Below are 27,353 nucleotides of genomic sequence, written 5' to 3'. Positions count from 1 at the left end.
ATTTTATATCGATGCGAGCACAGGGCTGGGTACTTCTGCTTCATTGCAATGTGCTCAGATGAAGCAACCACAGCCCATTCATTGTGCTTCATCGAGCTTGGGTAGCCCAACACTGAGGACCCATAGCCGCTTTACTTTTGGAGAGTTTCGGCCTCACAGGGCGTCTTGATGACTTAACCATGAGCATGGCAAGTGCGCTGAACATCTTACCTTGTGCTTGCTTGCTTGCTTCGACTTACATAGGATCTCCAGATGCAAAAGTGAGAAGGAGCAGATCCCGCCATTGAAGCGAGCCCTGTTCGGCAGGGTTTTAGCGTTGTGCAATTGAGTTGGTACTACTGTACCTCACGGCGGAAGCGGAATGATCCAAGCTTCTGTCGAAACATTCAAGTTGTATCTGCAGCGCGACCATGCATCAGAAAGGAGAAGGCGCGAAGCTGTAAGCTCGTGGTGTTGTGAGCTCCAAACCAGACTGGGAAAACGCGCTAACCCATGGCAGTTCTTGGCACTGGTGTCTTACGCGTCGTGCTGCCAGCCAACTGTTTCCTTCAAGAGCACCTGGCGACGAAAGCCATCCATGCAAAATCTGCTGCAATGGCGACCTGCTGAGATCAACAGTATGAGGAGCGAAGGCAACACCGATCCAGGGATTCCAGAGTCTCTGATACCGAAGAACGCGGAGATGCCGAAGGTCACTCTGAGCTATAGAAGGTCCCGGTGGCGTCCAGTCTTCAATGATTGATGCATGTAGCGTAAAGAGGATAGATCGAGTTCACTTATAGGGAGCATCGATAATAGATTTTGAAACGTTTCTTGCACCAGCCCCCATGCGCCATGTTTCTAACCATTCGCTATTTTGCACAAATGTCCCACCTTTGCCACAAGCTCATGGAGTCGATGCCATCCGTTCTTATACAGCCACTAGCTGGACGCCGTGTATTTCAAATAAATATTTGACCTGCCCAAAAACTTACAATGAAGCTTTCAGAACAACGTCAGGTCTCTTCCAGCCAGCCTCCTCAGCGAGCATCTCCGCAGCTCGCTCACCAATGGCCAAGACAGTCAACATAGGGTTGATAGTTGGCATACTCGGGAACACACCAGCGTCAGCAATTCTCAGACCCTTCAATCCCTTGACTCTCAGCTGCGGATCCACAACAGCGTACTCATCCTTCGTCACATCACCCATCTTCGTTGTACCTGCGGGATGATAAACAGTGTGTGCTGCTCGTCTCGCGTACTCGGAGAGCTCCTCGTCGGTCTGTACATTTGGTCCCGGAGCAACTTCTCGCTTGAGCCATGATTTGAATGGCTCCTGCTGGGCGATCTTCCGGGCCGCCTTCATGCCGAAAACGAACGTGGCCGCATCGTAACCTTGGGGGTCTGTGAAATATCTGAAGTCGAGAGCTGGCTTTACAGATGGGTCCGCAGAGGTGAGGTAGAGCTTTCCTTTCGATCGTGGTCGTGGGATGTTGGGAGTCATGCAGAAGGCATCGACCACCTCGTCGTAACCCAGGCGGGTTGTGTTCAGGGTGAATGGAATCTGATAGCAATGCATCATGACATCGGCGATGTCGCCATCTGCGAGCTGTTCCGGGTTGAATGGGTTGTTCGAAGAGGTCGATTGTGCAGCGGCATCTGCCGGCTGGCGCCTGAGGAAGATACCCGCATCACTGTCCATGGTCGTCTGGTTCGGTGGGACTGGCTTGTTAAGCTCCCATAGAATGATGGTCTCGGGATGATCTAGCAAATTCTCGCCTACACCCTTGAGATCAGCATGGCATGGCAGAGAAAGAGATGACAGCTGTTCGCGTGGTCCAAGACCCGAAAGCAGCATGAGTCGTGGCGTGTCGACTGCACCAGCGCAGAGAATCGTTTCGATCTTGGGGGTGACAGTTCGTGTTGAGCCGTCATGGAGCGTCAAATTGACTCCGGTCACCGTCTTCTTGTCAGAGCTCAGATTAATCTTGCTACACCAGGCGTTGGTAAGCACTGTCAAGTTCGACCGCTTTTCCTCGCCTCGCAGAATTGGGTGAATGTAGGCTACGGATGCGCTAGACCTGTATCCGTTATCCGGATTGTAGCTGACGGAGAAGAAGCCCACGCCTTGTCTTAGGGAGCCGGTTGTTGCAATCTCCTTGTTGAAATCCGAAATGACGGGAATGTTCATCGCATCGCTGCACGATTGAACCCAGTCTCTGCAAAGCTGGTTCCTATGGTTGGCGTGCACAGGCTGAACAGTATTGCGAAGATTGTTGAGAACTCTCATCATGGAGTCGAAAGTCCAGCCTTTGGCGCCCATCGACTGCCAAATGTCCATGTCGAACTTGAACGGTCTGAACGAGATCAGCGTGTTGTGTGAGGAGCACCCTCCAAGCACTTTCGCCCGAGAATGCCTGATATTCGAGTTGCCCATGGGCTGTTCAGTCGTGCCATAATCGTAGTCGAGCTCACCACCGAGAAGATGCAACCACTTCTTGAGGTCAAGAACTCTGTCATCCATGAAGTCGCTAGGACCAGCTTCAATCAACAGTGTCCTTTTGTGAGGAAGATACTCTGCAAGTCGCGATGCAATGACACAGCCTATTCATGTCAGTAAAGGTAATGGTTGCTTTGGGCTTCTGTGATTCGTACCAGCTGTGCCACCACCGACGATGACATAGTCGTAGCTGTTGCTATCGGCAGCTGGTAGCTGTGTAGTTGTCGCCATGGCTGTATATCTCGTTGTTGCTTTGGTTCTACAGGAGCAGTCGACAAAAGGCAAGAAGGCAAGAGCAGTGCTATGAGATCCCTTCACCTGAGAAGCTGATACCTTTGCCTCTGATATGTACTTCCGGAAAAGAAGACTTGTTCAGCTTGTAGCAAAGATTGAAATATTCATAAGAGGTGGATTCGCCAGAAATGCACTGGGACCCAGATCCATGAGCCGCTGAGATACGCTTGTCATGCTTTTCAACCCCATATCAAGTAAAGCGTGAAAAAGCTCGGTGAGGACGGCTGATCAGGCCACGTGACCCTGATAACGGCATAGTTAAGTTCAAAGCTCCCCTAGTACATGCAGCCTCCGTGTCCGCGAAACAAAGCTGCGGGCGGTGAGCTGCAGGAAGTTCCTGAGATGCGTGGCCCTCCAACGATGCATTGTGCTTGCTAGAGGGGCATTGCAACCATGCGACTAGTGATGTGAAAGCTGTAAGAAGCAATAACGCTCGGAATGAGTTCGGATTCGAAATCTCTGCAACAAAATCTGAAGGCAAGGCGAGGCAAAAAGGTTCGAGAGAAAACTTTTAGAAGTGGTTAGCGCCACTTGCTCGGCTGCATTTGACCTTTTACAGGCAACAGGACCTCCGCAAGAAGTACGCTAGAACCCAATCCTGCCGAGCCTGCGTCATACTAGGCCAAAATTGAATATGTTTTGAGTGACTAGGATCAAAGAGCTTCGGCAAAATCCCATTCTTACAGGCCTTCACTAGCCGCAACAAGTCTTCGAAACTCGATACTGCTGTGGGGTGACAAGCGTTTATGACAGAAGGCTGTTCAGATTCATACCGATTGTAGACACGTAGGACAAAACAAGGACTCGGAAGCGTCTTTTTTGTTTCAAAGCCAACCATCTATCAGTGATTATCGACGCTTTCCAGAAGTACCTCCAGCTTGGTTACAAACCCATATCGTACCACCTCAAACAACACCCGACAATCATTAGCATCGACAAGCACCTGCATTTCCTCAGAGTCGACAAAACAGGAGTCCCGGTTCGAAAGCACAACCTACCAGACCACTACACGTTTCGCACACCACTTCTACTGAGCAACCATCCTCAAAATGGCCATCTTCCAAGACCGCCACGCCTTCATCAACGGCTCACCCCAGCCATCCTCAAATACAAACACAAAAGTCATCGAAGCCATAGACCCCTCAACCCTCGAACCCATCGCCAAAATCCACACCTCCTCCCCCTCAACCCTCGACGCAGCAATATCCGCCGGCACCACCGCCTTCCCCCCCGGTCCCAAACACCCCCCATCGAGCGCAGCCGCATCCTCCACAAAGCCGCCAGCATAATCCGCAGTCGCACCCAACACCTCGCCATAATCGAAACCCAATCCACCGGAAAACCCTACTCCGAAACCTCAACCGTCGACATCGCCACCGGCGCCGACGTCCTCGAGTACTACGCCAACCTCATCGCCTCCGGCGGTCTGAACGGCGAATCGTTCCCGCTCCGCCCGGAGGCGTGGGTCTACACCACCAAAGCGCCCCTGGGCGTCTGCGTCGGCATCGGAGCCTGGAACTACCCGATTCAAATCGCGCTGTGGAAGTCTGCGCCGTGCCTCGCGGCGGGGAACTGCATGGTCTATAAGCCGAGTGAATTCACGAGTCTGCACGCGGAGGAATTAGCGAAGATCTACAAGGAGGCTGGGCTGCCAGATGGTGTCTTCAATGTCGTTTATGGCGGTGGGGACGTCGGCGCGTATCTGACAAGGCACCCTGATGTTGCGAAGGTGAGTTTTACGGGGCAGGTCAGTACGGGGCGGAAGGTTGCGGGTGCGGCGGCGGGTGAGATGAAGTATGTTACTATGGAGTTGGGGGGCAAGAGTCCGGTGGTTGTGCTGCCTGATGCGGATGTTGAGAGTGCGGTTGATGGGGCGATGATGGCGAATTTCTTTAGTACGGGGCAGGTGTGTACTAATGGGACGAGGGTTTTCGTGCCGAGGGCGATGAAGGGGGCGTTTGAGAGGTGTTTGGTGGGGAAGATGGAGTATGTTAGGGCTGGTGATCTTTTTGCGGAGAGTACGAATTATGGGCCGTTGGTTAGTAGGGTGCATTATGATAAGGTGGTTGGGTATATTAGGCATGGTATTGAGGGTGACAAGGCGAAGCTGTTGTATGGTGGGCTGGACGTGGAGGTGTTGACTAAGGGGTTGCCGGAGAAGGTCAGAAAGGGCTTGTGGGTGAGACCGACGGTGTTCACAGACTGCACTGACGACATGAAAATTGTCAAGGAGGAGATCTTCGGGCCCGTGATGTCTATATTGTTCTACGACACGCTTGAAGAGGCTGTACGAAGAGCCAATGACACGCCGATGGGTCTTGCTGCTGGTGTGTTCGGCAAGGATATCAATCAGTGCCATGACGTGGTGCGCCAACTCGAGGCAGGCATTACGTGGGTGAACACCTGGGGGGAGAGTCCTGCTGAGATGTCGGTTGGTGGCTGGAAGCAAAGTGGTGTTGGTGTGGAAAATGGCCGGAAAGGGCTGGAGGCATGGGTCAAGAACAAGAGCACATTGGTGGAGATGGGAGGAAGTGTGCCGACAGTATATGCCAAATTGTGATGAATTAGCTAGGTATACATTGGTAGCATATCCAGCGCAGAGCTATAAACAAAGGCTGTGCACAAGCTACGGAGTGATGAAGTAAAGGATATTGACCTGATCAGTGTTTCCCTTGCAACGCTATGTTAGAAAACCCGAGCATCTACATAGCCATGCTGTTGACCCTTGAACCCATATTCGTCAATTTCAACCCATCCTCCATCTTGTCCATATCATCAATAGCAATCGCTGAATCGTGCAGCCGCGAAGTCATGCTATCAGGCGTGATCTCTCCATTCGCAGGAGCAGCAGCTTTCTGACTCGTGTCAATCTCAAGCTTCTTCAGAGCGCCGCGCCACTGCTGTAGTCTCGGATCCTCGCTGTTGAGCTGCGTCCGTGCGAGTTGTTCTTGCTCGATCTTCTCGATCGATCTGAAGTATTTGACAGTCTTGACTTGCATCTCGTCCGTGGCCGCATCGTCACATGCGATCATTGCGTTCTCGTGCATTTGGAGACAGCTGGCGGTCCAGATATGTGAGACGGAACCTTCTACAACCTTTTGCAACGCGATAGCCTTGTGAGCGCCCGTGATGATAAGGATGACTTCTCGGGCATCCATGACTGTGCCCACACCAACACTCAAGGCTTGCTTCGGTACTTGCGAGATATCGTTGTCAAAGAAGCGCGAATTAGCACGAATCGTATCCTCGGCCAGCGTGGCAACACGAGTCCGTGATCTCAGAGAAGAGCCCGGCTCGTTGAAGGCGATGTGACCATCTGGACCAGTACCGCCGAGGAACAGTTCAATCCCACCAGCTTCTTTTATCTTGCGCTCGTACTCTGCACACTCAGCCACCAAGTCTTCGGCGTTACCGTTGAGCAAGTGAACGTTCGCGGGCTTGATGTCCACATGTGAGAAGAAGTGCTTGTACATGAAGCTGTGATATGATTCTGGGTGTTCCTCAGGCAGATCAACATACTCGTCCATGTTGAATGTGACCACGTTTGCGAAGGAGACGTCGTCGTTCTTGTATGCTTCGACGAGGTGTCTGTAGATGAGTTCCGGACTGCTTCCGGTTGGCAGTCCAAGAACGAAGGGCCGCTCGGGCGTTGGTTCGAAGTCATTGATGCGATCTTTGACTGGTTAGCGACGCTTCGACGCTCGATGGTTGCTCTGCTCACGGATTATGTACTGCGCTACATATTCGGAAGCGCTGTTGGCGTCTTCTCGGATGATTAACTTCATGGCTTTAGGTTAGCTATTCAATCAGTACTGCACAGAGACGATTCTTGATCAAAGATGAGGTACTAAGAATGGGAAGCGGTGGTTTGAATCGTCTAACAGAATACAAAGGCAAGACTGCGCATGTTCACAGGTGACATCCATAACTATCCCCCTCGCTTCCTCTACGTGCCTCTGGGTGACATCAACGGATGAAGTAACACCTGACATCAGTTCTCTATCCTCCAGAGGGAGGGCGAGGAAACCGCGGAAGGATGTCATGCTCGGGCCAGTCAGAAGCGAATATCGCATATCGTGCATGAGCGCGACGATTGGGTAGCCTGATAGAATGATACCAGAAGTCAGGGTTTCATTCCAGCGAGGTGTTGCGGAGTGAGGTTGCATGTGATGAGAAAGAATTCGGGTCGGATGCCACGTTGCATTGCGCAGGTTGTGCTCTCGATCTGCCGAAGTGAATGTAGCTTGTCACATGAATCTTGTTTGGGCAACTGAGCCGGAAGTATCAATAGGGTACCTAGGTAGGGAGATAAGGATCTATTACAGGCGCGGTAAGGCGAGGGAAGCAGCAGTATCATGTCGACAGACGATGTACACGCCAGGCTCGAAGAATGAGCCTCTGTATGGTCGGAAATTGGCAACATGGCGCACATTCGGAGCTGAGAGAAGAAATCGTTTGATCACTCGAGCAGGCTTGAGGGTCGGACCACCTGTCTGCAAGAGTATTTCTACGTCGAGCCTCCACTGTGCCATGCTGCGTCTTGCAAGCCGTTCCTTCGTCAATCCACAAGAGACCTTAACCATACCAAGGATTGAAGCAACCAACTCCGACGCTGTGTAGATGGACTTTTTGCAACCCTTGATTTACTGCGAACCACTTTTGAACGCCCGGTGCATGCGTCGTAACATCATAGGACGGTACGTGAACGATGAATCTTTCTCCTTGGCTCAGCGATGCTCACACCATCTCGGAAAAATACCTCTTGCTACTCCTCCCGCTCATACCGCCGGGACTCCTCATACTTGAATCCAGGGGTACCTCGTGGTGTACGACATGAGGTCTAAACACTGCTTCTACAGGAGGTTGCCACTCATCGATCGATAAAGGAAAATACTCGTACAGGCCGTTCGCGTTGCCACCGTCGTGAGACTGGTGGCTCATATGCGACATCGTGTGTGGCAAAGGCGGCCTCTGTGGAGCCGCTGGATGTTGTGCATGTTGGTCGAATTGAACGCCCACTCCTGTTGACATCGGTGGCGCGGACACCGACATGCCCACTGAGGCGTTGTGTGTATGCATCCGCTGCCTCTGTTTTATAGGTGGCTCAGAGACCATGTTTTGGGGTGATGTAGCCGGCGCATATGTTGCGGCTCTCGGCTTGGTCACGAGAGAGGGGCTAGGATTCGAGGTTGGAGGCCGACTCGACGTCCTTGAGCTTTGTTGTTGTGGATATGGCGAATTGCCGCCTTCATCATCGGATGCGAAGTGTAGGCTGACTGGTGCGGATGTGTTATGTCCTAGGTCAGGTGAGAACGCGAAGCCGAATGGTGTTTGTGCTACATCGGGACTTGGGGCACCAGTAAATGTTATCGGTGCGGGCGGATTCATCGGCAACGAGTGAGGATATGCTGTAGGCGATGGCTCTGGGAAAGGCGAAACAGCTTGTTGCCATCCGTTGAGATCGACTTCTGGCCGCTGGAGGTCGCCAGTCTCGAAACATGGATGTGACCGAGGCATCTGCTGAGGTGAGCTTTGTTTTGGTGCTGACGTGATTTGGTGTATTGAAGTCGAGCTTTCGCCTGAACGAGAAAGTGATGGCACATGCTTCCGGGAAGTAGATGAGCTACTTAAAGGAACGTCCTTTCGAGCTGCAAAATTCCGTGGGCTTCGACCTCGGACTATCACTGCCCCAGAGTGTGATTCTGCGATCGACATCTTGTCACCCGTGGAAACCGTAGCCATGACTTTAAGGTGGAGGGTAAAATGCTGCTGTAGCTCTTTCCTGCGACCATTGTTGGCCGTGGCTATCCTGAATTGCAGCCGCTTCCATTGTACTGGGATAGTGTTGAACTCGGAGTCCATGTCGGAACCTGCTAGTTTGTCCAAGGTAATGGTAGGAGGCTCTTTCTCTATCTTGTCGTCCTGTTTGGTCGGCTCGGTGCCGGTCGGTGTCTTCCAGGGCACTGAGATAATCTTGACAGGGTTTCCTTCTACAGACTCCGTTGCAGACACATGCAGCTCCATATCGTAGATGGGCAACCTTCGACCATCTTCAGTAAAGATATACCTTAGATTCCTTGGCACCATAACATTTCCTGTGACTTGGAATAAGTTGCGTCTGTAGCATGTTAATTCCGGTGGTGGAGGAGCTGTGTCCATACCGCTTGGCCACTGGGATTCTGCCAGGAAGAACATGCCGTGTAATTGTGCTTGTATGTTGACGTAGCACTGTTGGAAGGATTCGCTGAATAGACGATATGGAAAGCTCGGCATGGAGAAGGAGAGGTATTTGCTGTCTCGATCCATCGACGGGCTGCCGGGTATGCCCTCTGCGTTTGGCATCTGATCAAACTGTGAGATGGTTTCGTGCGCGAAGGGGTCCTCGAAGCCACTTGACATTCTCTTCAGCATGGCTCGGTGTGCCAATTCTCCGCCATGAGCATAAGACATCTCGTCTCCACTGTTTGTGTTAGCCATGCCAGACGCTCAATGAGATTGGGTATATGTTGTTGCTTACCTAACGTATGTTTCAGAATCGAAGTTGGAATATTGATCGAGTGGGTCGACGTTAGATGCTGCACTCATATAGTCTAGATGCAAACTGTGGTTCCCAAATGGCAGAGGACTTGGCAGGAAGTTCACAGTATCATAATTGTCCATTGTTGCTGCCATGTTGGGCGAACGCGACTGTTATAGTGACGGGCGCTCCTGTTTGGAATAGTTGGGGGACCATGGATCCAATATCAAGCGATTGTACAGATAGAGTGCTCTCCGTACGCAACAAAGATGTTCCTCGTGCGAAGCACTAACAAAGTTTGATGGGGATTGTCCAGAAGCACTTAGGGCTTCGAGAATCGAGTATTCTGGAGAAAGGTCGGCCGGTAGGAGACAATGCGCGGGTTACTGCTGAATAAGGCAGAGGTGAAGTTCTAGTTCTAGGCTTGGCTCTGTTCGACAATATGAGATCACAAATGAGTACGATGGGTTCTCGTCCGATGACAGTAGTTGCAGGATTGAGGGCTGAAACAGTATAGGCCTATTCGTGTATGACAGGAACGAAATGTCGGAGAGTGAGATGGACGAAGAGCCTCGCGATTGTACCTGAAATGTCGGACACCATCTCAAAACAAGACGGGGCGGGAGCACAGATGAGGAGATGGGCTGCAGGAACTCCAGGAAGCTTCGAGTCTGCTTCCTTCTGTGCAGACTTCTAGAAGAGATGGGGTAGTTTTGGTGGCAGGCTTAGGCCGAACAGGCATTCCTGGGTTAGCAGCGTTCAAGCGCGACGGACCCATAGTCTGCCTCGAGGTCATGCTTGGTCATGTCGGGTCAAGGCCTTGCCGAAATCATGGAAGAGGCGGCGTCATCTTTTGGCTCAGATGCATGCAGCATGGTTCGAGGGCACTTTACTGTACTGTAGATTGCGTCCATCGGGAAACTGCTTGACGTTTCCTTAAATACTCGTCCATTTATCTCTCTGTTTCGGAAAGAGAGGCAGATCGTTGGTCGAGGGACAGAGTCCTCCGCTCTAATGGTGAACGGAAAAAGAGCCACTTGGTGATGCGCCATATGGCGATGATCGAGTCAGCTTAGCGCGGATTTTTTCGACGGCGTATCCGCCTAAGGTGCGCCTGCTGATCACCCATAGCGTGCTTACCCAATTTCAGACTACGGGCGTGGAGCAAGCCAATTCTGCATTGTGCTGCAGCTCACCCTGGCACTTTTGTGGCATCATACGACTGGCAGACAAGGGTTGATTGGCCCATCAATAGAACTGTTCCAAACCTTTTCTGGTAGTGTTAAGAGAACAAACCGAGATGCCTTCGTATTTTTGTTTGGCTGGCGCGCTCACTTGCCATTTGCATGCTGATCGTCATTCAGGACAAGTGATCGTGGAGACAGGCAGACCTCGTGGTTTCTGTTATGTCGATCACGAGTCGGTGTGTGCAACTGAATGCGCGAGTGCTGCTTTCTTTTTCTCGTCAGTAGCTCTCTCCTATATGCTGTGATAACAATGCAAAGCATGTGAGATTATTGGCAATTCTTGATCGCCTCGAAGGATTCAAGTTTGCCGACGCTCGCCGGCGGTGACGATTCACTAGTTGTGCCACGGTCTCTGAATTTAGCCACGATTGTGGAGGGTTGATCATGGTTAGGCTGAGTCGAGCTGTCCACCGTTCAAACCGTGATCGCCAAATAAGGGCTAGGAGATTCGGTGAGCTGCACTCTTAGCGTTCTCACTTACACGAGTGCTTGCTGGTTTTGTGCTCCTCCAACACGCGATCATACGCGATGTCCTGTAGGCTTCTGGCATTCGAGTTGCACCTGGTTTACGGAGCCACATGGCCTACGGCTCCTCTATTTGTATCAAAGTCGTAATGGCATGATGCTCTTCACAGACCTTCACCGACCTCAACTCCGGAGGTTCTGCCTCAAGTCTCGAGCTACCTACCACAAGCGCAACCTGCGTCCAGAGACTTGTCCTACGGGTAGCCGACATTCCGCGATTCCTGCACGCGAAGAACCAATAAACGAAGTTGAACCCTAACTCTATCCAGAAAATGGTGTCGCTAAACCTCTGCCACCAATCAAATGTGCAGTTTCGACCGCTCTTCGGTGGGCTCGTGAACCCTTCTCGACGTCTTCCATGCGTCACTCGGAGCACGCTAGCATACCGTATCCTTGTTAATCACGCATCCTGAGTAACCGATCGTGCTTGGCTGCTTTCAGCTTCAAGACAGGCGTATGTGCACTGCATGCACGCTGACGCCTGGGTGCAGCATTCTTTCGCAGTGATTTGCAACACCGTGCAGTTTATCTGCTGGCCCCTGTAGCACGTTTCTACGTTATCTGCAATGCACAGTTTAGTTGGTTCTGCCTGGGACATACCAGGAAAGGACGCCTTACTTGATAGACTGCGATTGCTTTCTATGAGTAGCGCAAGGACCCCAGAAATCTCCACGATATCCTTAGACCGGGATGTAGGGAAGGTGTCGAGGAGGTTGCTTCCGCTTGCGCATTATGGAGAAGTGCTGCGTGGACATGCTGTTGCTGGAAGGCGGAACCGGTCCGTGCAAGCTATCTCGATCCTCCCGAGCTCTTAGACGACAGGGTGTTACAACAGAGTTAGCCTGATTGCACCATATCGTCGATCATGGATGTCGATCATGACTGAGGTATGGGGTCAGCCTTGGAGGCCTGATGATGCACTGTTGACGTTCGCCCGACGTGAGCTCCAAGGTCGTGCTGAATGTAATGCTCGCGACTTCACCGTGTTTGCTTGTACCAGACCGTTTCGGAGAGCTGTCAAAGGGCTTCCTCCCGTCAGATCGTCATTCAACTGCGACTACTTTCGAGCCTAAACTTGTCCACACCGCTTAGGTCGATTGTGCCAGGTCAAAAGCCAGAAAGGCGTACGACTTAAAGGTAGAGAAGCAACCGCTGGTTCTGAGTAGATGGCAGCTTCCGCTCACGATCAAGGAGTCTTCCAGTCTTCAGGCGAGCTGTAGATCTCGTCGAATGAGTCGTGGACAGCAAAGCCCATGTTCTTTAGCCCGGGCAGCGCAAGAGGCTGGTCCATCTGAAAACAGTTAGCCAGATTTCGTCTTCAAAATAAGAAATAACTCACATAATCAAGAAGCAACGACTGGATGCCTTGCTTCTTCAACTGCCTCACACCAAGTAAAATAAGACCTTGTAATAACGATACCTTGTTCTCAAGTTCCGCAGCCATAACCGCAGCCCCAATGCCTCCCGTCAATGTGTTGGCGGACGAGATATGCGGCACAAAAGGCGCAAGCTTTGACTGGCTGCGATACAGCAGTACGCTTGCCACGATGCTGCCATCGCTACCACGCTTGCCTCTAATAATGGCGCAGCCTTCTTTGTTGCTCAATGCCATTTTGTACAGAACCTGGACGTCCGATTGAGCATTCCTCTGCACGTGTTGCATAACGCTTCCCTCAAATTCTTGCCCGTGGACCAGGTCGTAGCGGATATCGGTCACCGCCAAACTCTGACCAAGACCATCGGGTGCTTCCCAACTCGACAAGTCGGAAATGGCTAATCTAGATATTGTTGTATCGCGTGATATCTTCCATCCAAGTCTCGAGAACCACTGGGAGAGTTTCTTGTGCTCCGCAGCGTCGATGTTCGGGATTCCTGGAAATACGTTTGGCAGATGGGTACCCAGCCTAAACTTGCTCGTGCCTTGCTTTTGAAGGAGCGCTCTAATCGCTCGATCGTGGAGTGAATGGCCTACCGACTGGTGCCGCCTGCCTGGGCTGACCACTATCGCACCTATCGAACCAGTTTTTTCTGCCTTTTGGTAATACGTTGCACAGAAGCCGATAAGCTCCTTAGTCGATGAATTCCTAACCACGAAATGCGCTTCTTCGACGAGCTCATCGCGCAACTGAAAGGTATCGGCGGTCGCAGACTTCACTAACGCCGAGGATGGTCTTGATGGCGCCTGAGCGGCAGCAAGCAACGTGTTCAGCGCTGACCTATCTCTGTCATCCCGATAGTGCTCGACCAACCATTGCTGACGTGCCTGGCTCGGTCTGCGAAGACGTTTGGTAGTTTCCGATGCGTTGCTGGAAGATTTCTGGTCCTTGTATAACAAGTTGACCAACGCCTGCAGTGCAGTCTCAGTAAAGTCGTAGGAGCACAGATACGTGCCAATCGATTTCTCAGTAGCTAAATCCCACGGAGAGCTGACTGCAGCCACAACGCACGGCTTCTCTACAAGACTTCCTTCAGAATCCTCTGAGAGCCGACACAGCATCGCAATGTGCTTGGCGAAAGCAGCTTGATACTTGTTCCTGCCTGCGTCAGCTGTGATCACGACCACAGCCTTGGCTCGTTCTAGCAGTGCTTCATGCTGAGGCCGGACACCATTAGCAGTGTATGAGGCATGCATGACTCTGCCGTTTCGGGAGCGAGCGAGTAAACGCCCAAAGTTCCGAAACACGCGTTCCCCTGTCATGACCATAATGTCTGTTGCGTAATTAGGCCGAGGAGATAGAGATTGGTCGCGGGAGACTTCGCCCGACTGCCTGAAAGCAGCTGAAGCCGGTAGTGGTTTGACTAGTGGAGTCAGGAGTAGGAGCTCGTCCTCTGGAAGGATGACTTTGTTTAGCGGCAGGTATTGCTTCTGGTCGCGCACAACAGTGACAGAACTGTCGTATGCAGACGCCGAAAGCTTCGTATTTGATGCACGCACTCGATTCAGATTGTCCAACCCGGGCGGTGAGAAAGCCTTTGTCCACGACGTGTATTTGCTCTTCAATGCCATGATTCTGGAGAATGACTCTTGAACCCTGCTTCGCTCGATCATGCCATTCTCGAGCCCGGCAGTAAGACCGTTGATTGCTTCTTCTTGCGCAGACATAGAGCGACAAGTGAGGAGCAGATCACAGCCGGCCTTGAACGCCATAACTGTTCCGCCAGAGATCCCTATATTTCTGCTCAAAGCCTCCATTTCGAGGCACTCAGAAACAATAACGCCCTGGAACTTCATCTCAGTACGTAAGAGATCACGGCAGATTTGTTCCGACAAGCATGCGTGCATAACGTTGAGGTGATTCGATGAGAGCGCCACCCCTCCAACCATCATTGCATCGATACCAGCGGCTATGGCATGGCTGAAAGGAACCAGAGCGTTCTGAGAAAGATTCTCCAGCGAGTCGGTGATTGTAGGCACGTCGGTAGGTGCTCCAAAAAATTCGAGATTGCCGTAGGATGGGAAGTGTTTACCACAAGTTGCGACACCTCCTTCTTGAAAGCCCTTTACATTCTCAACGCCAAACGATGAGACCACACCGACGTCCTCGCCGAACGAGCGCACTCCTATGGGTTGATTCCTCGCATTCGTAAGCACGTCAAGGACTGGGCCTAGCACCCAATTGATCCCGCAAGAGGTGAGCTCCTCAGCAGTCGCTCTTGCTATCTGTCGTGCGAGTCGTTTGTCGCCTGTCGCAGCGACGCCCATTGCACTCGGGAACTGTGTGATATATGTTTCATCGTAGAGACTGTTGACTCCGCCGTTCTCCTGGTCGATTACAATGAGCAAAGGCACGGGGTGACCGGAAGTTTCAGCCAGTGTTTGTAGGTCCAGAACTAGTTGTGTAGCCTGTGGTACAGCTAGAACAAAGTTAGGATCAGTACACTCGTAAACGGCATTATATATGGGAAGAGGACAGCACATTCGAGGTTCTTCGCAGTGAGTAAAATTGAGCCCACATGATAGGTGGTGATCAGTGTCTTGATTTGGTCATTTACCGCCGTCCCGTCAAAGCCCATCATAAAGAGCTGGCCCAGCTGCCTGAAGAACGTCTGTGGTCAGCGTGGCTCATGCGCTGCGGGCGTCCGGCGACCATACCTGGCCTCATCCCATTGGGCTGAGACATTGCCGTTTGCATTCATCTAGCTAGCGAGCCTCGAAGTCCTTCTTGCTGCTTGATCAATATCAATGCAAGTTTGTGGCAAATCGGAACAGAGTAATGTAGAGTTGGTCGCTGACGCTGCTCCATGCGGTGCGTGGAAAATGACCTAGGCGGGCAGGGCCATGTTAGTGCCAATAAAGAGCGTGCCATCTGCAGCTGGACCAGAAACGGTATGCCATGTGTGTCGAGGTTTAACTTCGATTATTCGATGATAGAAACTTTGAGTGATCGTGACTGTGATCTCGCAGAGCCGCGTTTGCGACTAGGCGAGCTCAGTCACGTGCTACGTTTACTTCTGGCCGATCTGCTGCTATCTAGGTATGCTTCGAGGGATAATGCGAATCGGTGCATGCTCTCCTGATGTCTACAACCATTCTGATAATGACACCCCTGTGGTTCATCACACCTGCTTCCTGTCTTGTACCAGGAGCCAAGAAGATGGAGGCGACCTTGCCTATTCTAATACTTCAAGATGGCAGCATCTAGCTTGACACTACGCCGGGATCCTCAATCATCCTCGTAGCCGTCCCCGTACAACGTCGAGGCGAGCTGGAGCCCAATACTCCGTGCAAATCTGGAGGACGCCCGTTCGTTGACACAGCTGCCTTGTGGTCATTGAACGTCCAGAATGTGTTTAGGAAGGTTTTGCCCTCATCCTTCGGCCACTAGACTCTTGCTTTCACGTGAGCGTTGTGTTTCTTCTCTCTCGGGCCTGTTTTGTTGCAGCATATTTCGTGTCTCGTGTGTGTCATTGATGAACCTTGGGAGTGACTGGTGCCTTCGTCTGCTGTGCTGTTGTACGCTTGCAAGGAGGCTTAGTAAACTGCTCTGAAAGCATTGCTCTGTTTGACTGGCTTTCAGACCTACTTTGTCCGGCGAGCGCTTGATGAGATACACCAAGTGCTGACTCCTGACTCGAATGGCGAGACTTTCGAAGTCTCGCGTGCCTCGTGCGAAGCTCTTACGAGTTCAAGTACCTGGCTACAGCGCCTCTGAGCCTCCTGCTGCCCTCACCAGCGACATTGATGATATTCTCAAGGTCATCACCAGCAGTAATGCCCATTTTTCTGACGAAATCTTTTGCCATGGACTCAAGGTCATCGCTGCCAGCCTCAGGTATATCGTCCTCTGGCCTTCCAAAGTAGGCATTCGAGGAGATGGATGTGGCACCTTCAAAGCCGGACAGACGAGTTTTCGCCTCGGCTTGTGCTGATGGGTCGAAGGCAGCTCGACCGAAGAACTCGTCCGACGAGATACCCTTTTGGGTGCCGAATTTCTGTCGGGCGTAGCGCTCATCATCGTCTTCTTGTGCCGGAGCTTTTGCTGCACCCACAGCCCCAAAGCCCATCTTTTTTGGAGCGGCGGCCGCTGCTGGCTTACCAATCATACCAAACCCTAATCTGGCTACAGGCTTCTCGGCTTCAGTGGTGTTACGCTGCTGCTGTGACCTAGATGCAGCAGAGGGACTGACCGGTGTGGGCACCTTGACTTCTGTCTTCGCCGCAGAAGCTATGCTGGATGTTCTCGCCTTCTTCTCCTCTTCTGCTTTCTCTGCTTCGGGATCATAGCCAAGTTTCGCTATTCTGTTTGCCTCTTCCTGTGCAGCTTTTTCGGCCGCTTCGAAATCGATGTCTTCCACGACTTTCTTGGCGCCTAGCTTCTGGTTTTTCTTCGCGCCCAAGATGTTCCCTCGTTTGGCGCCTGCAGCGCCAGCCACAGCCGGCTTGCGAATGGCTGATGCGGAAGTTGTACGTATCGCTGTAGGGGCAGGTAGTGATTGCTCTGCAATGTTCTCGGCGGCTGCGGTGGCATTGAGTGGGGATTTTGGTCTTGCTGCTGCACCGTTTGCGCCGCCTGCGGACAGGAAAGGAGAAGCGGTTCCAGAGACGACTGATGGAGTGCCAACTCTCGAAGGAGGATTACTAGGCCTCTTAATTGCTGGCTTGTCCCATGAGGAGAAGAAATCATCGTCCGCACTCTCGTTGGCTGGTGTAGATATGCCTGGCGTTCCGGCTACCTCGTCTGTAATTATCACTTCGTCTGGGTATCTGTAGTCCAGTAAGCAGAGATCTTAACCCTGGTGGTAAGAGACATACTCTTCGGCATCTCGTGCTGCCCTTTTCTTCAGCTCCTCTTTGTATTTATTTGCAGCATTCGAGGTGTATTTGACCTTGGCGTCCTTGCTCGCAAGGGCAGCACTTCCACCATTTGACTGGAAGAATTTGGTTGCAGACTCATTGCCGCCAACTTTCATGGTCCTCAGTTGAGCCCATTGCCAGACTACCATCAGTCAGCCCCCGTTCCTCCCACAGCGTAGGTATATGGCGCTTACCGTCAAGATTGGTCGACCGAACGAAGGAGATATGAACACCAAGATTTCTATGGTTTGAGGAGCAATCGAGACATAAGTAGACGCCGAACGGTACAGATGACCATGTCGGGTTCTTCTGCCCACAATCGAAGCATATCTGTTGCCGTGGATTAGAACCTCTTCATCAGCGTTGGGCACACCATCGTTCGCACCTTGTTAGCCTGCTTTGACTTGAGTTTCTCGAAGATTTTCTGCGACTGCGATTTGCTCGCAGACATCTTGGATGTTCGGTATACGGGATCAAACGTTTTGTGCAGCAGAAGTTGAGGGTACTGGATGCGGTTGTGTTAGGGACAGATTTGTTGTATTCAGCACATGTTCGGGGACAATGACATTATTGCGGGAGGCCTCTGGCGGGCCAACTCCTGAGCCTTGGGCAGCCTTAGGCCTACACTCTTTTGTGCTGGGCGTTCTTCCCTTCCCCAAACGGAACCGGCTAGCGTTAATATCAGGCATAAATCCAAGGCAGCAATATGTCCGCTGTTACGGTCTCAGCGGTGTAAAAAAATACGTGAACGTCATGTGATTCTGGTTTTCTAGGTAAGACCTGGGCGGCGGACCCCTAAGCTTAGGCGTTGCCGAGCGCCCAAGGCACGAGTTTAGGGGTCCAGCCTATTGCTAGTATCATAGCTCGGTGAACCTTCCTAAATTCATGACGTTCACGTCTTAATTAACACCGCTGAGACGGTCACCCCTGAGAAAAACTTTTAACATCTGGCACGTCTATACCTATGACGGTGGCAGACACAACTAGTTGCTTCGATGCGGGACTTGATATGAGCACTCCGGAAATGATGGTGGTGCTGTCGTCGTCATAGCTCCTGTTCGTATACAGGAAGCCTTGTTCTGGTGTCGACCCTCAGCGACAACCTCATTATCTATGCTGGACTGCGCGGTTTACCTTCGCTCTAGTTCTCTCACAGTGGACTTGGCAGAAACACCAGTATCTCGAACGGCTAACCGGGCAGCAACAGGATTATCAAACAGCTCTTCGTATCGGGCTCGCGAGACGGACCATCGATATATATTTCAAGACCGCTTGCGTACTTTCTATTGGATTTTCTGTACAACCGAATACACGTGTCGACGAGTGCCTACTCCTCACCTCATCTCTTACTCCTTCCTCAATCTGCTGGCAGTAGTCGTCCGGTCATGTTTCAGCTTCACCGACTGGCAGGTGCGCTTGCAGCCAGTCTTACTTGTACGAGCATGTGCAGATTACTTGTACTCCGTACGAGCATGTGCAGGGCCGACGCGAGCACTACTGCAGCCAATGATCAGCTTCAACTGCTCCACACCGGACCGAGATGATCGGCCAACCTAAAGATAGCCCGGAGATACCTACTGTACAATCCACATCAGCGGTACATAAAGTCTATTGCGACCGAGACAAGCCTGCAATGCGTCTTGTGCTTGAAAGGGGCAAGCAAAATTGCACATGGTGATAGTCTTCCTCGTTGCCTTCTGCTCGATGTCTTCATCCACATATGTAAGAAGGAGGGATGCCATGCTTAGACCAAGCATGAATGGAGTCGCGGACTCCCGATCGGCTATCGACTAATGAGCTTGTTGAATCACCCTGCATTCAGGACTCCCAGATAAGCGCAGGCTACACGGTCCTCCCATCGTGCTCTGCGCTTCTGTCAATTAATATGTTCTACGAAGTACAGACAGGAACGCAAAGCCACCGCCAGCCATTGCTTCAGACACCTGTGGCTGTCTGGTACGGACACGCAGCATTTGTTGGCAAATGTCCTTACGGACATGACGGCTTACAATCTACGATTCGTGATAGCCGCGCTACTAGTCACTGCCTCGCTATGGCTGGTCTACACCTTGAAGGGTGCTACAGAGATCGATATTCTCTCACCTGAGCCAGATACCAAGATCGTCAACGGCAACGCTGACCAAGCCCTCTCTCACTGGGATCTCAAACCTCATGGCCTCCGTGATCTCAGCCCGACAGCAGAGATATCGACGCTTTATCTGCAAGCCGTGTCGTCCTCAACACGCGATTTCGATCTAATAGAAGAGATAGACACTGAGCTACCTCCTTTCGCGCACCTGGAGGAGCAGGATAACGGACAAGCCTCCCCATTCGAAGTCCGGTCACTAAACATCCCATCTATCCCACCGCGAGCCGACGCATCCTCCGTTATCTTCGGCGTCGCAACGACCCTAGACCGACTCGAAGACTCCCTCGAAGCGTTCGCTTACTGGGCAGCAGGCACAGGAACAACAATCGTAGCTCTGGTGTCTCCTCCAGACGCCTCAAGCCAGTCGAACACACCTACGTCCTCCCAACTACAGAAAAAGGCGCATTCCCTAGATCTCAACCTGGTCATCCACGAGTCACCCCATGACTACATAACCCGCTACATCACCCTCCTCTCCCTCCTCCACGACCAAGCAACATCCACCCCCTCCACAACCTGGGCCTCCATAATAGACGACGACACATTCTTCCCTTCCACAACCCGCCTAACCCACATGCTAAACAACTACAACGCTTCCCAACCCCAATACATCGGCGGTCTAACCGAGGACCTCGCCGCAATCGAAGAATGGGGCTACCTCGCATACGGCGGCGCCGGTATCTTCCTTAGCGTCCCGCTTCTAACACAACTGCAACCTCACTTGGAAACATGTCTCAATTTCAACATCGTCTCCGGAGACGGAAAGCTAGGCGAATGCATCTACAGGTACACAACCACGAAGTTAAGTGTGGAAAGAGGGTTGAATCAGTTGGATCTATTCGGCGACCATACGGGTTTCTACGAGGCTGTTCGACCGCTGCCGGTTAGTGTGCACCACTGGAAGAGCTGGGGGCGTTATGATATGTTGAGGACGTCTGCGGTGGCAAGAATTACAGGTGCAGATAGTATATTGCAGAAGTTTCACCTTAGGGATGACTGGTGGATGACGCATGGATTCTCGATTGTTAAGTACAGCGATGAGGATGACGAAGCACTCGATGGCAGCGACGGCAGCTCTGCGATAACTGATTCAAAATACCTGACACACCGCCAAGGCGCGATGGAACGCACATTTACAGATCCAGGTCGTACGACCGATAGATCATTTCTACATAGCCTTGAGCCGCTTAGACCGAAAGATGAAGGGAAAATACAGTATTTGATCGAGAGTGCGGTGGAAGAGAACAGCAACACGATGAGCTTGTACTATGTCAAGAGGGTGGACGGGGTTGGAAAGAGCGTCATTAGAGTCATCTGGACGAGGGTTGGGGGGTAATTGACAAAGTAGTCTGTGTTCTGGCCATTTCACAATCAGGCGTGTCCACACATGCGACGGAACTCGAAGTACGCATTGAGCGGAAATCAGGTCGACGTCCGTGGCTAATGTACTACAAAGCTCGAATCAACATCCTGTACGCCTTCGCGACCACGGATTGTTCCTGCTCGAGCACATCTAACACCAGGTATATGATGGTTACACTCGACCGACATCCACTCGATGACTCAAATCATGCAACACCATGATCGGATTCGATGTCGATACTATTTATCGCGGTCTGGGTGAACGGACACGACACACTCCCAGCCGGGCATGGACGCCTGCACCTAGGCAAGAACGGTGTGAATGACCAAAAAGGGTAGTCACGCTAAAGTGGCACAGACCAGGGAAAGTGCGACTTTGATTGTCGAATTGGAGAAGATGCGATCAATGGTACATCGCAGGAAGCCGTGTCTGAGCTGTCGATGAGGGAGGCACAGCCAAGGCTCCGAGGATGTGAGGAGTCTGCGAGCCAGCAAATACTAGTAGCGTGGAAACCTGAGCTGGCTCACGACTGACAAGTCGTCAGGGACAAATCATAGAGGTATTATGATGGACATTACGATATCACATGAGGCTGCTCGTGCGCTGCGCTGCGAGGAACGTCAGCGGTACTATCTACTGGATACTAATACAAATAAACCTTTGGTCGATGCCAGTAGCACACGCGGATGGAAGCCGACGATCTTGTCTTCATCCTAACTGCGAGCGTACCGCATGGTCTTCCAGAGCAGCAGCGGCCGCTCAGTTACCACTCAGCTTCTTGGTACTACTGACCAGCTGCTCGACCGAACGCTTCAATGCAGCGACAGCCTCCTTGGAAGCTACATCGCCAACACCAGAAGTGCTCGAGACGTATTCAGCCAGTGGTGTCACAAGGCCAGAGACGGCCTGTGCAAGCGTGGCCTTGGCCGAAGCGAACTCCTTGTTTGTTGCTGGATACACACATTGTCAGTAATGTTCTTCGTCTTCGACGGCAGGGGCAGACAGGGATGACACTCACCGCTAACCTCAGCAGCCTCAGCCTTCTTAACGATGGCAGCGAGATTCGTGCCCAACTCCTTGAGATACTGGACATCGGCCTTGAGTGCGTATGCCTCTGGGGCGGTGATCTGCTTGGCGGCATCGGAGAGGTCACCGGCTACGCCCCAGCCGGCTTCCTTGGCGGCGGTGGCGATGGCTTCGAGGTTGGCGTTGACTTTGGCGTTGACTTTGGCGTTGACTTTGGCGTTGACTTTGGCGTTGACTTTGGCGTTGACTTTGGCGTTGACTTCGGCGGAGGCTGATTTGGAGGCTTCGTTGAGGGCGGTGGCTGGTGGGGTGCATGTTAGTGCTTGGCTGGAATGGTGATGGTTTCCGCTGTCAGGGCTTGGCGGTCTATAGTCCGCTGCGAGTCTGAGGAGTAACTTTCGAGACGGGTGTCTAATGTGTACCTACCGCCATCATCATTGCTGCTGATGACAATGTCTCAATATGGGGGCCGGACTCGGCTCGTCAGTACTCAAGCTGCGTCAGGATGAAAGCTGCTCTCTCAAGCCCCATCACGACACTGTAAGTGAGCCTGTTCTTCGTGGTTGAAGGTCGTCGTAATGTCCAATCTGTGCACGTTGATGGGAAGGAATGGGTAAGATATTGGAAAGTTAGCTAGAGAGATGGAGAGGGAGAGGTAATGTGAAAAGGCAGGGTTAGGACAGTGCCGGAAGGCACCATCACCGCACATGCCCAGCAAGATTCATGCTGCTTAAGACGAGGCAACCAAGAAGGACACCGAAGTACAGTCATACTTATTCTAAACGCAAACGACGCTCAATCTGCTGCTTCATGACAGAAAACCCCTGCAATGGAATGTACACATACTTCGCTAACTCTGGCTAGAAACTGAATATCCCGCTCCTCTTCTTCCCAAATGGATAGATAACCAACGCACTCAGAAACAACCCAACACTAATTCCGATCGCCACCTGAACCATCCCGTATGCAACATTGAAGATTGTGCCTCCGTACACACCGGCGCCTGCCGTTGTAGTCGTATTCTGTGCGTCGTAGAACCCTTGAGTCCCGTTGTTAATGATACTGATCCCTGTCACATTGTGCGTAATCTGGTTCGCACTCGTGAGCCCCGCCACCAAACTCCCGCTGGCGGCTAGACCACTAGGTACCATAACAAAGATAGCGGGTAACATAGCTGCCGCCGCGACTCCGTGCCTAAACCGACTATACCCGTTTGCGAGGACGCCGATAACGAATGCACCCAGGGCATTGGCAACTTGAATGTTTTGGGAGAACCGGAGGGCACTCCAGAAATTGACCTGGTAGCCGCAGAACGATATGAAGATCATCCAGGGAATTTGCTTATACTTGGCTTGGTTGATCACCGCCAGGCAGACGGTGAAAACGGGTACCCAGACGAACTTGGTATATATAAGTTTCCAGTCGTTGTTTGATGAATCCCAGTAGTCAGGCACGTGGCATGATATGTCATTGGTGGCATTCGGGTAGATGAGACCCATGATTGTGGTACCGATGAGGATCCCGAAGCCAAGAAACAACGTATAGATGATGGCGTACACCATGCGGATGGAACCGGCGATGATGTTGCGCGACTGCAGCTCAAGTGCTGCTGAGAGGATGATCCAGCCAGGTAAAATCAGTGCGATACTAGACTGAGCGAGCGCACTGAAGCAGAATAGAGGCTGACCTGAGGATGAAATGATGCTTCCGAAACCGCGAGCTGCGAAAGAAGTGACGAAGGTACCGAACACTTCGAAAATATGCGAGAACTGTGACGAACGGCTGGCAAGGCCGAGTTGAAGTGCACCCAAGGTACAACCTAGGAGGAAACTGACAGGGAAGTCAATCGGACGTGATTGGAAGGCGAAGGGTCCTACTGCCACAGCAGCAACACCATAAGTCAGTATTAGTGTTGGTGTGTTGAACTTCTTTTTGCGGTTACGTATCTCCCGGATATCGTCCATTGCTTCTTCAAGTGAGTACTGGTTGTGCATCACATCTTTGTACACTTGTTGAACTTCCTTCAACTTGCCGAGATCGACGGCCGTCGGTTCTTTAATCAGTTTGAGCTCGGTTGTGTGCGTGTCTGGATCATCGAAGGACATTATCATACAGCTTGGCAAGTATTGGAAGGAGGCCTGGATGCAGAGTTTTCGAGCGGCCATAGAGAGAAATTCTTCGAGACGATGAGTGGGAGCGCCATATGCCATTAGTGCTTTGCAGACTTCAATGATATAGTCTTGGCTAGCGAGACGCTCTGCTATACCTCCCATTTGTGCATTGGCTTGTCTGTGGAGATTGCTGGATGAATTGGCATTTCGAATGTGAGTGATGGGGTGCTTGAACATCTCATATGCTGACAGGCGTCCGCTTGAAGCGTTCCTTTTCAGAGACGGTCTCCTCTGAACTGAGGCTTCCGGCGCCGCTCCACCAGCGGCAGCAGCGTGGAAAGAAGACTCCATCAACTTGCCTAATGAGCCAGTCGAGTTCCATTGCCCTTGTTGGTTTTTGTACCATTTCGGCCGCTTCTGTCGGGGTGTCATCTGTCCACTCGAGCCCTCGGAGCCCCCAAGAGGTGTCTGAGTTCCAGACAGACTCCCGGGACTCCTTGGCATGTCCTTTCGTGTACGGAAGAAATCCGGGTTCGTCTTCCGTGGATCATTCTCGCCCTTATAATCCTTTAACTGTTTCGCGATATAGTCAATCTGCTGGTTCGAAGCATCTTCGTGGATGTAACGCGGTGCTTGACTGGAAGCTTTACTCTGTGCTGCCAACAGCTGTGCCAGGACACTTTTTTGGTATGCATTCGGCCTTGGCACATATTCAAATTCATGGGAGTGTTGATCGATCAATGGCGTGGCGCTACCGGAACGTTCGCGATCTTTCTGTGCACCCAAGAGGCCGCCCGCATCGGAAGTGAATGTTCTCAAAATCCTCCTAGCTTCGGAGAAATGCTGTGTCTCCTGCCTCTTGAGTGGCTTCAACCTTGCCTCACTACCATCGTCGTCTTCATCCTCAGACGTCGTATCTCCAGGAACATCGAACGTCCTCTTAGTGTTGAGCTTCTCCAGGGGTATATCGTCCAGTCGAATATCTGTAACCGGTTTCTGCGGAGGTGATGTGTACGGTGAATGATGCCCGGCAGGCGATCCCACTGCTGTGCTCCCCTCATCTACCGAGGTCCTCCTTGATGTCGGTGCACTATTGTGTTTCTTCACTCTGTTTGCGTGCCTGTTCGCTTTATCGCGTGCGATCAAGGCAGCTTCGTCTTTTCTGCGGCTCCAGTCATCGTCTATTCTTGGCATTGATAATTCGGCAATATCTGCTTCGGGTAGCCGTATTTCGGGTACACTGTGTCGTTTCGGAGTGTCATCCTCGCTGTCATCCCCAACGGTGAACATGACGTTGCGCCGTGGCCTGGGTAGCTCATGTTTTATACCTCTGCTGGTACTTTGACTTCGACTTCCACTCTGGCTCGAACCAGTGCTGCTGTCAGGGGTTAAATGTGACGACATGATGATGTGGTCCTCGACTAGGCCGAAGCCCTCCTCGATTCTGGCACACTATTGTGTCGCTTCACTGCGCTTGCGTGTCCGTTCGATTGTTTGTGAACAATCAGCGTAGCCTCCAGTCCCCTCCGTTCTAGGAAGTTGAAATATCAATTGAGCTGTACTATACACAGCTACAAGCACTAGCGTGCTCCTGATTCTTGAGGCAGTCCTGTGATCCTGGCGCGTGACGAGTTCTTTAGGAAGCCCTCAAATCGTGTTCTGGGTGAAGGTATATGATGCGTCGATCAGCCGGGGTAAGGTGCGAGGTTTGTCCAAGTGTAAAGATTCGGTAGCTGACGATGCGTTCTTCGGTATTAGGTAATGTGAGGCTGCAAAGGACGTGAAAGGCTGTACAATGCTCGAACGCTGAATTGTCAGTAGTAATACAAGAGGCGACTAATCAATACACAAGAAGATCAACAACAGAAACAGAGTAAGTCGGATAGATGTCAGAGTCGACGCTGACTGATGCGGTCAGATTGGATCGTGAATCTTCTCTAGCATATGCTAGCGGTATCGAATCCAATGATCCGCAGGAGACGGAAGTCGCTCTCACACGAACCACATGAGCATGCTTGAGTCTATCGCGGGAACAGGCAGACTGGTGGAAACAATGCAGAGCAACATCCGCTGAAATCTTTGCCTCGATGCGATTGTGGATGGTTGTCGTAAGATAAAATTGGATGCTTGTGGAGTGACGTTGATAAACAATAAGATTCGAAGCTTGGGCCTCGGGGACACGTTCTCGGAAGGACTGGATAACAGGCATGTTTTCAAGTACACAGGGGCGGAACAATGATCCAGTGATACGCCACAGCCGCGTATTGGTTGTGGATGTTCTGTGTTCTGTGCTTGTGAGGTGTCGAGCATGAGAGGCGATGAGTTCTTGGCGAAGGCGATACCGTGGGACTGCACGGAATTTGCTTCATGCGGAACGTGATCTCAGGAGCACACCATTTGAGAGGAAAAAATACGCGATGGCAACGTAGCAAGATTACGCAAGAGTACCAAGATCACTATCAGAATAATAATCGTGCTGTGATGGATGATATTTGACGTAGAAGGATGATGAGAAGTCGCGGTTGACGAATGCCCGTTTCAGAGGGGTTGATCTCAACCACCGAAAAGGGCCGAGTTTCTTGGCTTCCGATTATGTCAGCCTTCCATAGTCTGCAGCAGATCCCTCGGCGTGCTCCTAGCACCAGTGCAACTCCTCTATCATCTCAAATTCTGACGTTACCGAAGGATGCTCCTTATTCTCTTGTGCCATCCAGATAGAGAAGTTACTCGACCACAGTCTCGTTGTGCATGCACGTCCGATACCCTCGGATCAACATGCAAAAAACCTTTCACATGCACCACATGCATTTCTGCTTTTGGAAGTGTTGGGCACGAAGCAAATCCACAGTCCTTGGTAAGCACTATAGAAAAGGAGATAAGTGATCGAGAACAAGCAAGAATAGCTGAGACAATTTCAGCTGGCTTCAGATCCCAGCCGTGTTGTGCTTGAAGTCTTCGCATGGAGCTGAGCCTCCAAATCATTAGATACGTAGGAGGCTCTTTCCGGCTTACCTCTTTTGAGCATCCGTCGATGTTGCATATATCCTCAGGCGATAAAATGTTAGTGGTGCTCCTTTGACGGATAGGAACTGAACGCATAGTAGTGATATGATTTCGAGCAATCCCCAGCGGCGCTATGTCGCCCGTCGGCAAAGTGCTCAGTCTGACAGGCGAGTGGAAGGAAGTTTCATTACTCTTGTAGACCAATATAAATCTTTGTATCCCAGACCAGATGCTCCCTTAGCATTGAGGAACACGCACAAACAGAACGCTGCTTCCATATGTACACTTCGAGCAAGCGTTTCTGCATAGGGCCGACAGCTCAACGCCCGGGACCTTGCTGGATA

At 51.6% G+C, this 27,353-nt stretch overlaps 8 protein-coding genes across 8 annotated transcripts; 2 read left to right on the top strand and 6 right to left on the bottom strand.

Annotated features, from left to right (window-relative positions):
* Positions 1-970: 970 nt before the first annotated feature.
* Positions 971-2,710, bottom strand: PMZ80_003636 (uncharacterized protein; the record flags this gene model as incomplete). The annotated part of the gene is made up of 2 exons (XM_064872065.1): positions 971-2,583; positions 2,635-2,710. The coding sequence occupies 2 exons, from the start codon at positions 2,708-2,710 to the stop codon at positions 971-973; spliced, it is 1,689 nt and encodes a 562-aa protein (XP_064732445.1).
* A 1,112-nt stretch (positions 2,711-3,822) lies between these two features.
* On the top strand, positions 3,823-5,333 carry PMZ80_003635 (uncharacterized protein; the record flags this gene model as incomplete). Its single annotated transcript, XM_064872064.1, has 2 exons — positions 3,823-4,006; positions 4,051-5,333. 2 exons carry the CDS (start codon positions 3,823-3,825, stop codon positions 5,331-5,333), a joined length of 1,467 nt encoding a protein of 488 aa, XP_064732444.1.
* Positions 5,334-5,475: 142 nt separating this feature from the next.
* Positions 5,476-6,558, bottom strand: NAG1_2 (Glucosamine-6-phosphate isomerase (Glucosamine-6-phosphate deaminase) (GNPDA) (GlcN6P deaminase); the record flags this gene model as incomplete). Its single annotated transcript, XM_064872063.1, has 2 exons — positions 5,476-6,446; positions 6,495-6,558. 2 exons carry the CDS (start codon positions 6,556-6,558, stop codon positions 5,476-5,478), a joined length of 1,035 nt encoding a protein of 344 aa, XP_064732443.1.
* Positions 6,559-7,510: 952 nt separating this feature from the next.
* Positions 7,511-9,445, bottom strand: PMZ80_003633 (uncharacterized protein; the record flags this gene model as incomplete). Its single annotated transcript, XM_064872062.1, has 2 exons — positions 7,511-9,233; positions 9,291-9,445. The coding sequence occupies 2 exons, from the start codon at positions 9,443-9,445 to the stop codon at positions 7,511-7,513; spliced, it is 1,878 nt and encodes a 625-aa protein (XP_064732442.1).
* Positions 9,446-12,248: 2,803 nt separating this feature from the next.
* Positions 12,249-15,199, bottom strand: PMZ80_003632 (uncharacterized protein; the record flags this gene model as incomplete). The annotated part of the gene is made up of 4 exons (XM_064872061.1): positions 12,249-12,353; positions 12,402-14,917; positions 14,980-15,098; positions 15,156-15,199. 4 exons carry the CDS (start codon positions 15,197-15,199, stop codon positions 12,249-12,251), a joined length of 2,784 nt encoding a protein of 927 aa, XP_064732441.1.
* A 981-nt stretch (positions 15,200-16,180) lies between these two features.
* GLO3 (ADP-ribosylation factor GTPase activating protein, ER-Golgi transport) lies at positions 16,181-17,808 on the bottom strand (the record flags this gene model as incomplete). Its single annotated transcript, XM_064872060.1, has 4 exons — positions 16,181-17,267; positions 17,316-17,499; positions 17,552-17,687; positions 17,743-17,808. The coding sequence occupies 4 exons, from the start codon at positions 17,806-17,808 to the stop codon at positions 16,181-16,183; spliced, it is 1,473 nt and encodes a 490-aa protein (XP_064732440.1).
* A 1,546-nt stretch (positions 17,809-19,354) lies between these two features.
* PMZ80_003630 (uncharacterized protein) lies at positions 19,355-20,842 on the top strand (the record flags this gene model as incomplete). Its single annotated transcript, XM_064872059.1, has 1 exon — positions 19,355-20,842. The coding sequence occupies one exon, from the start codon at positions 19,355-19,357 to the stop codon at positions 20,840-20,842; it is 1,488 nt and encodes a 495-aa protein (XP_064732439.1).
* A 786-nt stretch (positions 20,843-21,628) lies between these two features.
* On the bottom strand, positions 21,629-25,296 carry PRM10_2 (pheromone-regulated protein prm10; the record flags this gene model as incomplete). The annotated part of the gene is made up of 3 exons (XM_064872058.1): positions 21,629-21,819; positions 21,888-22,196; positions 22,812-25,296. 3 exons carry the CDS (start codon positions 25,294-25,296, stop codon positions 21,629-21,631), a joined length of 2,985 nt encoding a protein of 994 aa, XP_064732438.1.
* Between the last annotated feature and the right edge of the window lie 2,057 nt (positions 25,297-27,353).

Source organism: Knufia obscura, assembly GCF_036327395.1.
Source record: "Knufia obscura strain CCFEE 5817 isolate CBS 148926 chromosome Unknown scaffold_3, whole genome shotgun sequence".
In the NCBI taxonomy this organism is placed as follows: domain Eukaryota; kingdom Fungi; phylum Ascomycota; class Eurotiomycetes; order Chaetothyriales; family Trichomeriaceae; genus Knufia; species Knufia obscura.
Note: the sequence above shows the minus strand (reverse complement) of the source record. Positions and strands in the feature narration are given on the sequence as shown.